Source organism: Nerophis ophidion, linkage group LG21 (assembly GCF_033978795.1).
Source record: "Nerophis ophidion isolate RoL-2023_Sa linkage group LG21, RoL_Noph_v1.0, whole genome shotgun sequence".
Lineage (NCBI taxonomy): Eukaryota > Metazoa > Chordata > Actinopteri > Syngnathiformes > Syngnathidae > Nerophis > Nerophis ophidion.
In genome coordinates, this window is record NC_084631.1 from 43238192 (window position 1) to 43254635 (window position 16444).

The 16444-nt window shown below is 47.8% G+C and overlaps 1 protein-coding gene across 2 annotated transcripts; it reads right to left on the reverse strand.

Moving 5' to 3' along the window:
• Positions 1 to 5184: 5184 nt before the first annotated feature.
• txnl4a (thioredoxin-like 4A) lies at positions 5185 to 16212 on the reverse strand. 2 transcript variants are annotated; one of them, XM_061882682.1, is made up of 4 exons: positions 16071 to 16212; positions 9140 to 9321; positions 5644 to 5747; positions 5185 to 5464 (listed from the first exon to the last, which is right to left on the reverse strand). In XM_061882682.1, exons 2-4 carry the CDS (start codon positions 9290 to 9292, stop codon positions 5293 to 5295), a joined length of 429 nt encoding a protein of 142 aa, XP_061738666.1. In that variant the 5' UTR covers positions 9293 to 9321; positions 16071 to 16212; the 3' UTR covers positions 5185 to 5292. The 2 variants fall into 2 exon arrangements, with proteins under 2 accessions (XP_061738666.1, XP_061738665.1); XM_061882681.1 differs by having other exon boundaries at positions 9140 to 9324.
• Positions 16213 to 16444: the final 232 nt, after the last annotated feature.

Here is a 16444-nt window from a genome sequence, read left to right on the forward strand (position 1 = left end):
TCATCATCCTAAGTGATGATATCTGAGGTGATGTGTGTGTATCATCATCCTAAGTGATGATATCTGAGGTGATGTGTGTGTATCATCATCCTAAGTGATGATATCTGAGGTGAGGTGTGTGTATCATCATCCTAAGTGATGATATCTGCGGTGATGTGTGTGTATCATCATCCTAAGTGATGATATCTGAGGTGATGTGTGTGTATCATCATCCTAAGTGATGATATCTGAGGTGAGGCGTGTGTATCATCATGCCAAGTGATGATATCTGAGGTGATGTGTGTGTATCATCATCCTAAGTGATGATATCTGAGGTGATGTGTGTGTATCATCATCCTAAGTGATGATATCTGAGGTGAGGTGTGTGTATCATCATCCTAAGTGATGATATCTGAGGTGAGGTGTGTGTATCATCATCCTAAGTGATGAAATCTGAGGTGATGTGTGTGTATCACCATCCTAAGTGATGATATCTGAGGTGATGTGTGTGTATCATCATCCTAAGTGATGATATCTGAGGTGATGTGTGTGTATCATCATCCTAAGTGATGATATCTGAGGTGAGGTGTGTGTATCATCATCCTAAGTGATGATATCTGAGGTGATGTGTGTGTATCATCATCCTAAGTGATGATATCTGAGGTGAGGTGTGTGTATCATCATCCTAAGTGATGATATCTGAGGTGATGTGTGTGTATCATCATCCTAAGTGATGATATCTGAGGTGATGTGTGTGTATCATCATCCTAAGTGATGATATCTGAGGTGATGTGTGTGTATCATCATCCTAAGTGATGATATCTGAGGTGATGTGTGTGTATCATCATCCTAAGTGATGATATCTGAGGTGATGTGTGTGTATCATCATCCTAAGTGATGATATCTGAGGTGAGGTGTGTGTATCATCATCCTAAGTGATGATATCTGAGGTGAGGTGTGTGTATCATCATCCTAAGTGATGATATCTGAGGTGAGGTGTGTGTATCATCATCCTAAGTGATATCTGAGGTGATGTGTGTGTATCATCATCCTAAGTGATGATATCTGAGGTGAGGTGTGTGTATCATCATCCTAAGTGATGATATCTGAGGTGATGTGTGTGTATCATCATCCTAAGTGATGATATCTGAGGTGAGGTGTGTGTATCATCATCCTAAGTGATGATATCTGAGGTGAGGTGTGTGTATCATCATCCTAAGTGATGATATCTGAGGTGATGTGTGTGTATCATCATCCTAAGTGATGATATCTGAGGTGAGGTGTGTGTATCATCATCCTAAGTGATGATATCTGAGGTGATGTGTGTGTATCATCATCCTAAGTGATGATATCTGAGGTGATGTGTGTGTATCATCATCCTAAGTGATGATATCTGAGGTGATGTGTGTGTATCATCATCCTAAGTGATGATATCTGGGGTGATGTGTGTGTATCATCATCCTAAGTGATGATATCTGAGGTGATGTGTGTGTATCATCATCCTAAGTGATGATATCTGGGGTGATGTGTGTGTATCATCATCCTAAGTGATGATATCCGAGGTGATGTGTGTGTATCATCATCATCCTAAGTGATGATATCTGAGGTGATGTGTGTGTATAATCATCCTAAGTGATGATATCTGAGGTGATTTGTGCAAACAATGTGATGCAATAAAGACAACAAACGTGTTTGCAGCACAGGTGAAAAAGTGTTTGGCACCACCTGGTGGACATTACAGGAACACGCACTTAGCGTCACAGTAAAGACAAGGCCATCCATCCATCATTTCCTACCGCTTGTCCCTTAAATATTATGACATATAATAGCGCCTTGCATGGCAGCTCTCGCTGTCAGTGTGTGAATGGGTGAATGTGGAAATACTGTCAAAGCGCTTTGGGCTCCTTAAAAATGGTTAGAAAAGTGCTATACAAGTACAACCCATTTACCATGATATCACACACAAGTAAACAAGCTGAAAGACTGCCTGTATCACACATATCTCACACACACAAGTAAACACGCTGCAGGACTGCCTGTATCACACATGATATCACACACAAGTAAACATGCTGCATGACGGCCCGTATCGCACATATCTCACACACACACACAAGTCAACGCACTGCAGGACTGTCTGTATCGCACATGATATCACTCACACACACAACCACAGAAGTAAACACGCTGCAGGACTGCCTGCATCGCACATGATATCTCACACACACACACACACACACACACACACACACACACACACACACACACACACACACACACACACACGTCAACGCACTGCAGGACTACCTGTATTACACATGATATCTCACACACACACACACGTCAACGCACTGCAGGACTACCTGTATTACACATGATATCTCACACACACACACACACACACACAAGTCAACGCACTGCAGGACTGCCTGTATTACACATGATATCTCACACACAAGTAAACACGCTGCAGAATTGCCTGTATCACACATGATATCACTCACACACAGAGACAAGTAAACCCGCTGCAGGATTGCCTGTATCACACATGATATCTCACACACACACACACACAGACACAAGTCAACGCACTGCAGGACTACCTGTATTACACATGATATCTCACACACACACACACGTCAACGCACTGCAGGACTACCTGTATTACACATGATATCTCACACACACACACACACACACACACACAAGTCAACGCACTGCAGGACTGCCTGTATTACACATGATATCTCACACACAAGTAAACACGCTGCAGAATTGCCTGTATCACACATGATATCACTCACACACAGAGACAAGTAAACCCGCTGCAGGATTGCCTGTATCACACATGATATCTCACACACACACACACACACACACAAGTCAACGCACTGCAGGACTGCCTGTATTACACATGATATCTCACACACAAGTAAACACGCTGCAGAATTGCCTGTATCACACATGATATCACTCACACACAGAGACAAGTAAACCCGCTGCAGGATTGCCTGTATCACACATGATATCTCACACATACACACAAACACACACACACACGTCAACGCACTGCAGGACTACCTGTATTACACATGATATCTCACACACACGTCAACGCACTGCAGGACTACCTGTATTACACATGATATCTCACACACACACACACACACACACACACACAAGTCAACGCACTGCAGGACTGCCTGTATTACACATGATATCTCACACACAAGTAAACACGCTGCAGAATTGCCTGTATCACACATGATATCACTCACACACAGAGACAAGTAAACCCGCTGCAGGATTGCCTGTATCACACATGATATCTCACACACACACACACACAGACACAAGTCAACGCACTGCAGGACTAACTGTATCACACATGATATCTCACACACAAGTAAACACGCTGCAGAACTGCCTGTATCACACATGATATCACAGACACAAGTATAATCCCGCTGCAGGACTACCTGTATTACACATGATATCTCACACACAAGTCAACGCACTGCAGGACTACCTGTATTACACATGATATCTCACACACACACACACAAGTCAACGCACTGCAGGACTGCCTGTATTACACATGATATCTCACACACAAGTAAACACGCTGCAGATTTGCCTGTATCACACATGATATCACTCACACAGAGAGACAAGTAAACCCGCTGCAGGATTGCCTGTATCACACATGATATCTCACACACACACACACACAGACACAAGTCAACGCACTGCAGGACTGCCTGTATCACACATGATATCTCACACACAAGTAAACATGCTGCAGAACTGCCTGTATCACACATGATATCACTCACACACACACAGACACAAGTAAACCCGCTGCAGGACTACCTGTATTACACATGATATCTCACACACAAGTCAACGCACTGCAGGACTGCCTGTATCACACATGATATCTCACACACAAGTAAACACGCTGCAGAACTGCCTGTATCACACATGATATCACTCACACAGACACAGGTAAACCCGCTGCAGGACTGCCTGTATCACACATGATATCTCTCTCTCTCTCTCACACACACACACACACACACACACACACACACACGTCAACGCACTGCAGGACTACCTGTATTACACATATCACTCACACACACACAGACACAAGTCAACCCGCTGCAGGACTGCCTGTATCACACATGATATCTCACACACACACAAGTAAACCCGCTGCAGGACTACCTGTATCACACATGATATCACTCACACAAGTAAACACGCTGCAGAACTGCCTGTATCACACATGATATCACTCACACACACACAGACACAAGTAAACCCGCTGCAGGACTGCCTGTATCACACATGATATCACTCACACACACACAGACACAAGTAAACCCGTTGCAGGACTGCCTGTATCGCACATGATATCACTCACACACAGACACAAGTAAACCCGCTGCAGGACTGCCTGTATCACACATGATATCTCACACACACACACAAGTCAACGCACTGCAGGACTACCTGTATTACACATGATATCACTCACACACACACAGACAAGTAAACCCGCTGCAGGACTGCCTGTATGGCACATGATGTCACTCACACAAGTAAACACGCTGCAGAATTGCCTGTATCGCACATGATATCTCACACACACACACACACAAGTCAACGCACTGCAGGACTGCCTGTATCACACATGATATCTCACACACAAGTAAACACGCTGCAGAATTGCCTGTATCGCACATGATATCACTCACACCCACACAGTCACAAGTAAACCCGCTGCAGGACTGCCTGTATCACACATGATATCACTCTCACACACACACAAGTCAACGCACTGCAGGACTGTCTGTATTACACATGATATCTCACACACAAGTCAACGCACTGCAGGACTACCTGTATTACACATGATATCTCACAAACAAGTAAACATGCTGCAGAACTGCCTGTATCACACATGATATCACTCACACACACACAGACACAAGTAAACCCGCTGCAGGACTGCCTGTATCACACATGATATCTCACACACACAGACACACACACATGTCAACGCACTGCAGGACTACCTGTATTACACATGATATCACTCACACACACAGACACAAGTCAACCCGCTGCAGGACTGCCTGTATCACACATGATATCACTCACACAGACACAAGTAAACCCGCTGCAGGACTGCCTGTATCGCACATGATTTGAAAGGGATTTTAATTGCAGCAGACATAAGACACAACAACAATGAGTCTTGTTAAAAAAAAAAGGTATTTGGCTGCAAGTCCAGCACAAGTGAAGTCAGTATCTGTATTTTGTCGAGTAGTCCTTGGGTGACACCACCAGACCTCGTCCTTTCCTGGCTCCTCGGTACACGGTCTCCACGATGTCTATCATCTCCTGCTTGTCCTCCATGGTCCAGTTGATCTTGTTGTTGTTGCCGGTGCCCAAGTCGATCATGATGTGCTTGTTCCTGCGGACAAACACGGGCATGACATTGCTTTTTCTTCTTTCTAGGCTCTCCTGCAGCAAAGAATGTCATCCATGCTTTTCATGCAGTCCAACAGAAATAAGGCAAGAAGTAAGACATTCATCATCTTCATCAACTAGGATTAGTCTGAGGAGCAGGACAGGACAAGGAAGAAAGTCTACCTGAAAAAGAACATGACGGTGCAAGGGTCGTACAACTCGTACATCTTGTTGAAGTCCGGCACTTCCGTGATGTCCACCAGGTAGATGACTGCAAAGTTTTTCACCTGCCAGGTGACACAGGAAGTAGCAAAACAATGTCCATTGTGCTTAGAGATGGAAGTATACACCGCCGTAAAACTGAAATGAAGATGATGGTAAAATGCCATCCATCCATTTTCTACCGCTTATTCCCTTTCGGTGTTGCGGGGGGTGCTGGCGCCTATCTCAGCTACAATCGGGCGGAAGGCGGCGTACACCCTGGACAAGTCGCCAGCTCATCGCAGGGCCAACACAGATAGACAGACAACATTCACACACTAGGGCCAATAAAATGCTCACATGAACACAAGAGACCAGGGTTTCCCCACACATTCATTTATTTGTGGCGGCCCGCCACGAAAGAATTACGGCCGCCACAAATAAAAAAATAAATAAAAATAAATAAATAAATATGTCCCCCCCCAGCGATTGTGCAAGTTCTCCCACTTCAAATGATGACAGAGGTCTGTAATTTTCATCATAGATACACTTCAACTGTGAGAGACAGAATGTGAAAAAACGCCCCAGGAATTCACATTGTAGGAATTTTAAAGAATTTATTTGTCAATGACGGTGGAAAATAAGTATTTGGTCAAGCATTCAAAGGTTTTGGCTCCAAATCTCACGATACATGGCCCCATTCATTCTTTCCTTAACACGGATCAATCGTCCTGTCCCCTTAGCAGAAAAACAGCCCCAAAGCATGATGTTTCCACCCCCATGCTTCACAGTAGGTATGGTGTTCTTGGGATGCAACTCAGTATTCTTCTTCCTCCAAACACCACCAGTTGAGTTTATATCAAAAAGTTCTATTTTGGTTTCATCTGACCACATGATATTCTCCCAATCCTCTGCTGTATCATCCATGTATCCATGGGGATAGGCCCCTCCCACCTCCAAAGACATGCACCTGGAGATAGGCCCCTCCCACCTCCAAAGACATGCACCTGGCGATAGGTCCCTCCCACCTCCAAAGACATGCACCTGGGGATAGGCCCCTCCCACCTCCAAAGACATGCACCTGGGGATAGGCCCCTCCCACCTCCAAAGACATGCACGTGGGGATAGGCCCCTCCCACCTCCAAAGACATGCACCTGGGGATAGGCCCCTCCCACCTCCAAAGACATGCACCTGGGGATAGGCCCCTCCCACCTCCAAAGACATGCACCTGGGGATAGGCCCCTCCCACCTCCAAAGACATGCACCTGGGGATAGGCCCCTCCCACCTCCAAAGACATGCACGTGGGGATAGGCCCCTCCCACCTCCAAAGACATGCACGTGGGGATAGGTTGATTGGCAAAGCTAAATGCTCCCTAGTGTGTGAAGGTTGTACATCTTTGATGAGGTGGGGACTTGTCCAAGGTGTATACCGCCTTCCACCCGAATGCAGTTTAGGTAGGATGCAGGACCCCCTGCGACCCCAAAAGGAACAAGCGGTAGAAGATGGATGGATGTGTCACTAAAAGTAGTTCCATGAGCATGTTGTAAATGTGTCTAGCCCGGGGGTTGGCAACCCATGGCTCTGGAGCCGCCCTAGTGGTTCTCTGGATCTTTTTCAAAAATATGTGAAAAATGGAAAAAGATGACGGGGGGAAAAACATATTTTTTGTTTTAATATGGTTTCTGTAGGAGGACAAACATGACACAAACCTCCCTAATTGTTATAAAACACACTGTTTATATTAAACATGCTTGACTGATTTGAGTATTTGCTGTTTTGTCCTACTAATTTCGACGGCCCTTGAACTCACCGTAGTTTGTTTACATCAGGGGTGCCCACACTTTTTCTGCAGGCGAGCTACTTTTCAATTGACCAACTCGAGGGGATCTACCTCATTTATATATATCATTTATATTTATTTATTTATGAAAGAGACATTTTTGTAAACAAGTTAAATGTGTTTAATGATAATACAAGCATGTGTAACACATATAGATGTCTTTCTTTCACGAAGACAAGAATATAAGTTGGTGTATTACCTGAGTCTGATGACTTGCATTGATTGGAATCAGACAGTAATGATGATAACGCCCACATTTTCAAATGGAGGAGAAAAAAAGTTGTCCTTTCTGTACAATACCACATGAAAGTGGTTAGTTTTTGGCATCTAATTCATCCAGCTTCCATACACTTTACAAGAAAAACATTGGCGGCAAATTCCGTAGCTTGCTTGATTGACATTCCCGGCACCCGAGGGTCTTGTGAGATGACGCTGGCTGCTGCCAGTTCATTATTATGAAAAAATGACAGAGAGGAAGGCGAGAAACACTTTTTATTTCAACAGACTTTCGCGCCGTCCCTTCCGTCAAAACTCTAAAGGCCGACTGCACATTTCCTATCTTCACAATAAAAGCCCTGCTTCATGCTGCCTGCGCTAACTAAATACAGAGTCTCAGAAAGCTGGCGTGCACAAGTGATGTGCACGCCAGCTTTCTGAGGGATCGCTTGTGCACGCCAGTTTTCCGAGACTCTGTATTTAGTTAGCGCAGGCAGCATGAAGCAGGGCTTTTATTGTGAAGATAGGAAATGTGCAGTCGGCCTTTAGAGTTTTGACGGAAGGTACGGCGCGAGAGTCTGTTGAAATAAAAAGTGTTTCTCGCCTTCCTCTCGGTCATATTTTCATAATAATGATCTTGCAGCAGCCAGCGTCATCTCACAAGACCCTCCGGTACCGTGAATGTCATTTAAGTGACGTCTTGGTGAAGATTGATGATCACTCATTTTTAGGTCTATTTTTTTTAAAAGCCTGGCTGGACATCGACTGACACACCCCCCGCGGTCGACTGGTAGCTCGCGATCGACGTAATGGGCACCCCTGGTTTACATGTATAACTTCCTCCGGCTTTCTAAGACATGTTTTATGCCGCTTCTTTTTCCGTCTCATTTTGTCCACCAAACTTTTAACGTTGTGCATGAATGCACAAAGGTGAGTTTTGTTGATGTTATTGACTTGGCGTGGAGTGCTAATCAGACATATTTCCTCACTGCATGATCGCAAGCTAATCGATGCTAACATGCTATTTAGGCTAGCTGTATGTACATATTGCATCATTATGCCTCATTTGTAGATATATTTCAGCTCATTTAGTTTCCTTTAAGTCCTCCTAATTCAATTTATACCTCATGACACACTGTCTGTATGTAATATGGCTTTTAAGTTTTTGCGGCTCCAGACAGATTTGTTTTTTGTATTTTTGGTCCAATATGGCTCTTTCAACATTTTGGGTTGCCGACCCCTGGCCTAGCCTATGCTAATAAGGCAGCTGAGTGTGGATTGAAGGCTGCAGGAAGGGGAATAATGATTTACAAAATCATAGCGGCTGCACCCGAGTGCACTTACTGCACTCGGGTGCTAGGGGGGTCTGGGGGCATTGGCAGAATTCCGCGGAAAATTCCCATCCCTGAGGTTGCTCACCTTCTCAGCGATGCTGTACAAGACCTCGTCCATCTTCATGCAGGTGGGGTCCCAGTCGTGTCCGAAGCGGATGACGAGCACTCGGTCTTCTTCGGAGAGGATGGCCTGGTCGACCTGCCAGCCATTGTGGAGATGTGGGAGCATGTACGACATCTTGTGTTGGACTAGGAGGGCGGCTTACACTGCTGAAGACAACAAAAGTGTTGGACTAGGAGGGCGGCTTACGCTGCTGAAGACAACAAAAGTGTCGGACTAGGAGGGCGGCTTACACTGCTGAAGACAACAAAAGTGTCGGACTAGGAGGGCGGCTTACGCTGCTGAAGACAACAAAAGTGTCGGACTAGGAGGGCGGCTTACACTGCTGAAGACAACAAAAGTGTTGGACTAGGAGGGCGGCTTACGCTGCTGAAGACAACAAAAGTGTCGGACTAGGAGGGCGGCTTACACTGCTGAAGACAACAAAAGTGTCGGACTAGGAGGGCGGCTTACGCTGCTGAAGACAACAAAAGTGTCGGACTAGGAGGGCGGCTTACACTGCTGAAGACAACAAAAGTGTCGGACTAGGAGGGCGGCTTACGCTGCTGAAGACAACAAAAGTGTTGGACTAGGAGGGCGGCTTACGCTGCTGAAGACAACAAAAGTGTCGGACTAGGAGGGCGGCTTACGCTGCTGAAGACAACAAAAGTGTCGGACTAGGAGGGCGGCTTACACTGCTGAAGACAACAAAAGTGTTGGACTAGGAGGGCGGCTTACGCTGCTGAAGACAACAAAAGTGTCGGACTAGGAGGGCGGCTTACACTGCTGAAGACAACAAAAGTGTCGGACTAGGAGGGCGGCTTACGCTGCTGAAGACAACAAAAGTGTCGGACTAGGAGGGCGGCTTACACTGCTGAAGACAACAAAAGTGTCGGACTAGGAGGGCGGCTTACACTGCTGAAGACAACAAAAGTGTCGGACTAGGAGGGCGGCTTACGCTGCTGAAGACAACAAAAGTGTCGGACTAGGAGGGCGGCTTACGCTGCTGAAGACAACAAAAGTGTCGGACTAGGAGGGCGGCTTACGCTGCTGAAGACAACAAAAGTGTCGGACTAGGAGGGCGGCTTACACTGCTGAAGACAACAAAAGTGTCGGACTAGGAGGGCGGCTTACACTGCTGAAGACAACAAAAGTGTCGGACTAGGAGGGCGGCTTACGCTGCTGAAGACAACAAAAGTGTCGGACTAGGAGGGCGGCTTACGCTGCTGAAGACAACAAAAGTGTTGGACTAGGAGGGCGGCTTACGCTGCTGAAGACAACAAAAGTGTTGGACTAGGAGGGCGGCTTACGCTGCTGAAGACAACAAAAGTGTCGGACTAGGAGGGCGGCTTACACTGCTGAAGACAACAAAAGTGTCGGACTAGGAGGGCGGCTTACACTGCTGAAGACAACAAAAGTGTCGGACTAGGAGGGCGGCTTACACTGCTGAAGACAACAAAAGTGTCGGACTAGGAGGGCGGCTTACGCTGCTGAAGACAACAAAAGTGTCGGACTAGGAGGGCGGCTTACGCTGCTGAAGACAACAAAAGTGTCGGACTAGGAGGGCGGCTTACGCTGCTGAAGACAACAAAAGTGTCGGACTAGGAGGGCGGCTTACGCTGCTGAAGACAACAAAAGTGTCGGACTAGGAGGGCGGCTTACGCTGCTGAAGACAACAAAAGTGTCGGACTAGGAGGGCGGCTTACGCTGCTGAAGACAACAAAAGTGTCGGACTAGGAGGGCGGCTTACGCTGCTGAAGACAACAAAAGTGTCGGACTAGGAGGGCGGCTTACGCTGCTGAAGACAACAAAAGTGTCGGACTAGGAGGGCGGCTTACGCTGCTGAAGACAACAAAAGTGTCGGACTAGGAGGGCGGCTTACGCTGCTGAAGACGACAAAAGTGTCGGACTAGGAGGGCGGCTTACGCTGCTGAAGACGACAAAAGTGTCGGACTAGGAGGGCGGCTTACGCTGCTGAAGACAACAAAAGTGTCGGACTAGGAGGGCGGCTTACGCTGCTGAAGACAACAAAAGTGTCGGACTAGGAGGGCGGCTTACGCTGCTGAAGACAACAAAAGTGTCGGACTAGGAGGGCGGCTTACACCGCTGAAGACAACAAAAGTGTCGGACTAGGAGGGCGGCTTACACCGCTGAAGACAACAAAAGTGTCGGACTAGGAGGGCGGCTTACACCGCTGAAGACAACAAAAGTGTCGGACTAGGAGGGCGGCTTACACCGCTGAAGACAACAAAAGTGTCGGACTAGGAGGGCGGCTTACACCGCTGAAGACAACAAAAGTGTCGGACTAGGAGGGCGGCTTACACCGCTGAAGACAACAAAAGTGTCGGACTAGGAGGGCGGCTTACACCGCTGAAGACAACAAAAGTGTCGGACTAGGAGGGCGGCTTACACCGGTGAAGACAACAAAAGTGTCGGACTAGGAGGGCGGCTTACGCTGCTGAAGACAACAAAAGTGTCGGACTAGGAGGGCGGCTTACGCTGCTGAAGACAACAAAAGTGTCGGACTAGGAGGGCGGCTTACACTGCTGAAGACAACAAAAGTGTCGGACTAGGAGGGCGGCTTACACTGCTGAAGACAACAAAAGTGTCGGACTAGGAGGGCGGCTTACACTGCTGAAGACAACAAAAGTGTTGGACTAGGAGGGCGGCTTACACTGCTGAAGACAACAAAAGTGTCGGACTAGGAGGGCGGCTTACACCGCTGAAGACAACAAAAGTGTCGGACTAGGAGGGCGGCTTACACTGCTGAAGACAACAAAACAACCAGGAGGGCGGCTTACACTGCTGAAGACAACAAAACAACTAGGAGGGCGGCTAACACTGCTGAAGACAACAAAAGTGTCGGACCAGGAGGGCGGCTTACACTGCTGAAGACAACAAAAGTGTTGGACTAGGAGGGCGGCTTACACTGCTGAAGACAACAAAAGTGTCGGACTAGGAGGGCGGCTTACACTGCTGAAGACAACAAAAGTGTCGGACTAGGAGGGTGTCTTACACTGCTGAAGACAACAAAAGTGGTGGACTAGGAGGGCGGCTTACGCTGCTGAAGACAACAAAAGTGTCGTACTAGGAGGGCGGCTTACGCTGCTGAAGACAACAAAAGTGTTGGACTAGGAGGGCGGCTTACACTGCTGAAGACAACAAAAGTGTCGGACTAGGAGGGCGGCTTACACTGCTGAAGACAATAAAAGTGTCGGACTAGGAGGGCGGCTTACACTGCTGAAGACGACAAAAGTGTCGGACTAGGAGGGCGGCTTACACTGCTGAAGACAACAAAAGTGTTGGACTAGGAGGGCGGCTTACACTGCCGAAGACAACAAAAGTGTCGGACTAGGAGGGCGGCTTACACTGCCGAAGACGACAAAAGTGTCGGACTAGGAGGGCGGCTTACACTGCTGAAGACAACAAAAGTCTTGGACTAGGAGGGCGGCTTACACTGCCGAAGACGACAAAAGTCTTGGACTAGGAGGGCGGCTTACACTGCCGAAGACAACAAAAGTGTTGGACCAGGAGGGCGGCTTACACTGCCGAAGACAACAAAAGTGTTGGACTAGGAGGGCGGCTTACACTGCTGAAGACAACAAAAGTGTTGGACCAGGAGGGCGGCTTACACTGCTGAAGACAACAAAAGTGTTGGACTAGGAGGGCGGTTTACACTGCTGAAGACAACAAAAGTGTCGGACTAGGAGGGCGGCTTACACTGCTGAAGACAACAAAAGTGTCGGACCAGGAGGGCGGCTTACACTGCTGAAGACAACAAAAGTGTCGGACTAGGAGGGCGGCTTACACTGCTGAAGACAACAAAAGTGTCGGACTAGGAGGGCGGCTTACACTGCTGAAGACAACAAAAGTGTCGGACTAGGAGGGCGGCTTACACTGCTGAAGACAACAAAACAACCAGGAGGGCGGCTTACACTGCTGAAGACAACAAAACAACTAGGAGGGAGGCTTACACTGCTGAAGACAACAAAAGTGTCGGACCAGGAGGGCGGCTTACACTGCTGAAGACAACAAAGTGTCGGACTAGGAGGGCGGCTTACACTGCTGAAGACAACAAAAGTGTCGGACTAGGAGGGCGGCTTACACTGCTGAAGACAACAAAACAACCAGGAGGGCGGCTTACACTGCTGAAGACAACAAAACAACTAGGAGGGCGGCTTACACTGCTGAAGACAACAAAAGTGTCGGACCAGGAGGGCGGCTTACACTGCTGAAGACAACAAAAGTGTTGGACTAGGAGGGCGGCTTACACTGCTGAAGACAACAAAAGTGTCGGACTAGGAGGGTGTCTTACACTGCTGAAGACAACAAAAGTGTTGGACTAGGAGGGCGGCTTACGCTGCTGAAGACAACAAAAGTGTCGGACTAGGAGGGTGTCTTACACTGCTGAAGACAACAAAAGTGTTGGACTAGGAGGGCGGCTTACGCTGCTGAAGACAACAAAAGTGTCGTACTAGGAGGGCGGCTTACGCTGCTGAAGACAACAAAAGTGTTGGACTAGGAGGGCGGCTTACACTGCTGAAGACAACAAAAGTGTCGGACTAGGAGGGCGGCTTACACTGCTGAAGACAACAAAAGTGTTGGACTAGGAGGGCGGCTTACACTGCTGAAGACAACAAAAGTGTTGGACTAGGAGGGCGGCTTACACTGCTGAAGACAACAAAAGTGTTGGACTAGGAGGGCGGCTTACACTGCTGAAGACAACAAAAGTGTCGGACTAGGAGGGCGGCTTACGCTGCTGAAGACAACAAAAGTGTCGGACTAGGAGGGCGGCTTACACTGCTGAAGACAACAAAAGTGTTGGACTTGGAGGGCGGCTTACACTGCTGAAGACAACAAAAGTGTTGGACTAGGAGGGCGGCTTACACTGCTGAAGACAACAAAAGTGTTGGACTAGGAGGGCGGTTTACACTGCTGAAGACGACAAAAGTGTCGGACTAGGAGGGCGGCTTACACTGCTGAAGACAACAAAAGTGTCAGACTAGGAGGGCGGCTTACACTGCTGAAGACAACAAAAGTGTCGGACTAGGAGGGCGGCTTACACTGCTGAAGACAACAAAAGTGTTGGACTAGGAGGGCGGCTTACACTGCTGAAGACGACAAAAGTGTCAGACTAGGAGGGCGGCTTACACTGCTGAAGACGACAAAAGTGTCGGACTAGGAGGGCGGCTTACGCTGCTGAAGACAACAAAAGTGTCGGACTAGGAGGGCGGCTTACGCTGCTGAAGACAACAAAAGTGTCGGACTAGGAGGGCGGCTTACGCTGCTGAAGACAACAAAAGTGTCGGACTAGGAGGGCGGCTTACGCTGCTGAAGACAACAAAAGTGTCGGACTAGGAGGGCGGCTTACACTGCTGAAGACAACAAAAGTGTCGGACTAGGAGGGCGGCTTACACTGCTGAAGACATCAAAAGTGTCGGACTAGGAGGGCGGTTTACACTGCTGAAGACAACAAAAGTGTCGGACTAGGAGGGCGGCTTACACTGCTGAAGACAACAAAAGTGTCGGACTAGGAGGGCGGCTTACGCTGCTGAAGACAACAAAAGTGTCGGACTAGGAGGGCGGCTTACGCTGCTGAAGACAACAAAAGTGTCGGACTAGGAGGGCGGCTTACGCTGCTGAAGACAACAAAAGTGTCGGACTAGGAGGGCGGCTTACGCTGCTGAAGACAACAAAAGTGTCGGACTAGGAGGGCGGCTTACGCTGCTGAAGACAACAAAAGTGTCGGACTAGGAGGGCGGCTTACGCTGCTGAAGACAACAAAAGTGTCGGACTAGGAGGGCGGTTTACACTGCTGAAGACAACAAAAGTGTCGGACTAGGAGGGCGGCTTACACTTCTGAAGACAACAAAAGTGTCGGACTAGGAGGGCGGCTTACACTGCTGAAGACAACAAAAGTGTTGGACTAGGAGGGCGGCTTACACTGCTGAAGACAACAAAAGTGTTGGACTAGGAGGGCGGCTTACACTGCTGAAGACAACAAAAGTGTTGGACTAGGAGGGCGGCTTACACTGCTGAAGACAACAAAAGTGTCGGACTAGGAGGGCGGCTTACACTGCTGAAGACAACAAAAGTGTCGGACTAGGAGGGCGGCTTACACTGCTGAAGACAACAAAAGTGTTGGACTAGGAGGGCGGTTTACACTGCTGAAGACAACAAAAGTGTTGGACTAGGAGGGCGGCTTACACTGCTGAAGACAACAAAAGTGTCGGACTAGGAGGGCGGCTTACGATGCTGAAGACAACAAAAGTGTTGGACTAGAAGGGCGGCTTACACTGCTGAAGACAACAAAAGTGTTGGACTAGGAGGGCGGCTTACACTGCTGAAGACAACAAAAGTGTTGGACTAGGAGGGCGGCTTACACTGCTGAAGACAACAAAAGTGTCGGACTAGGAGGGCGGCTTACGCTGCTGAAGACAACAAAAGTGTTGGACTAGGAGGGCGGCTTACACTGCTGAAGACAACAAAAGTGTTGGACTAGGAGGGCGGCTTACACTGCTGAAGACAACAAAACAACCAGGAGGGCGGCTTACACTGCTGAAGACAACAAAACAACCAGGAGGGCGGCTTACACTGCTGAAGACAACAAAAGTGTTGGACTAGGAGGGCGGCTTACACTGCTGAAGACAACAAAACAACCAGGAGGGCGGCTTACACTGCTGAAGACAACAAAACAACCAGGAGGGCGGCTTACACTGCTGAAGACAACAAAATAACTAGGAGGGCGGCTTACACTGCTGAAGACAACAAAAGTGTTGTGAGAAAGTTATTTGAATCATTTGTGATGCTGCTAAATGCCGCCATTATGAAGGCATTATTTGTCAGCGAAATGATGCCCCCGTTTCAATAATGGCTGACAAACTCCGCGAAATCATTTTAAATGCCTCTCACTTACCCAAATAATGTTCTTTTGTGCCTTGTTTGAGGGTAAAAAGATAAGGTTGTCGACTGTAGTCCGTCTCGCTTTTTCGAAGACTTGCCCCACGTCATCAGCATGCGCCGGAAGTACACCAGTGACGTCAGCTGTTTTCATCAAATGCTTTGTTTGGAAAATAACAAATAGTTTACATTTGAGTAAAAAAATAATAGTTTACATCAGCTGCGTTTCGGGCGGATTATTGATTGGTTGAAATGTTTATTAGTAGATTGCACAGTTCAGTACATCAATCCATCCATCCTACCGCTAATTCCCTTTGGGGTCGCTGGTACCTATTAGCAACAATCGGGCGGAAGGCAGCGTACACCCTGGACAAGTCGCCACTCCACTAA

Coding starts and splice junctions, on each gene's coding strand:
- txnl4a (XM_061882682.1), bottom strand. CDS start 9,292: ATGTCGTACATGCTCCCACATCTCCACAATGGCTGGCAGGTCGACCAG. Junction 5,748..9,139: donor TGTACAGCATCGCTGAGAAG/GTGAGCAACCTC, acceptor GTCACCTGGCAG/GTGAAAAACTTTGCAGTCAT. Junction 5,465..5,643: donor ACCGTCATGTTCTTTTTCAG/GTAGACTTTCTT, acceptor GTTTGTCCGCAG/GAACAAGCACATCATGATCG.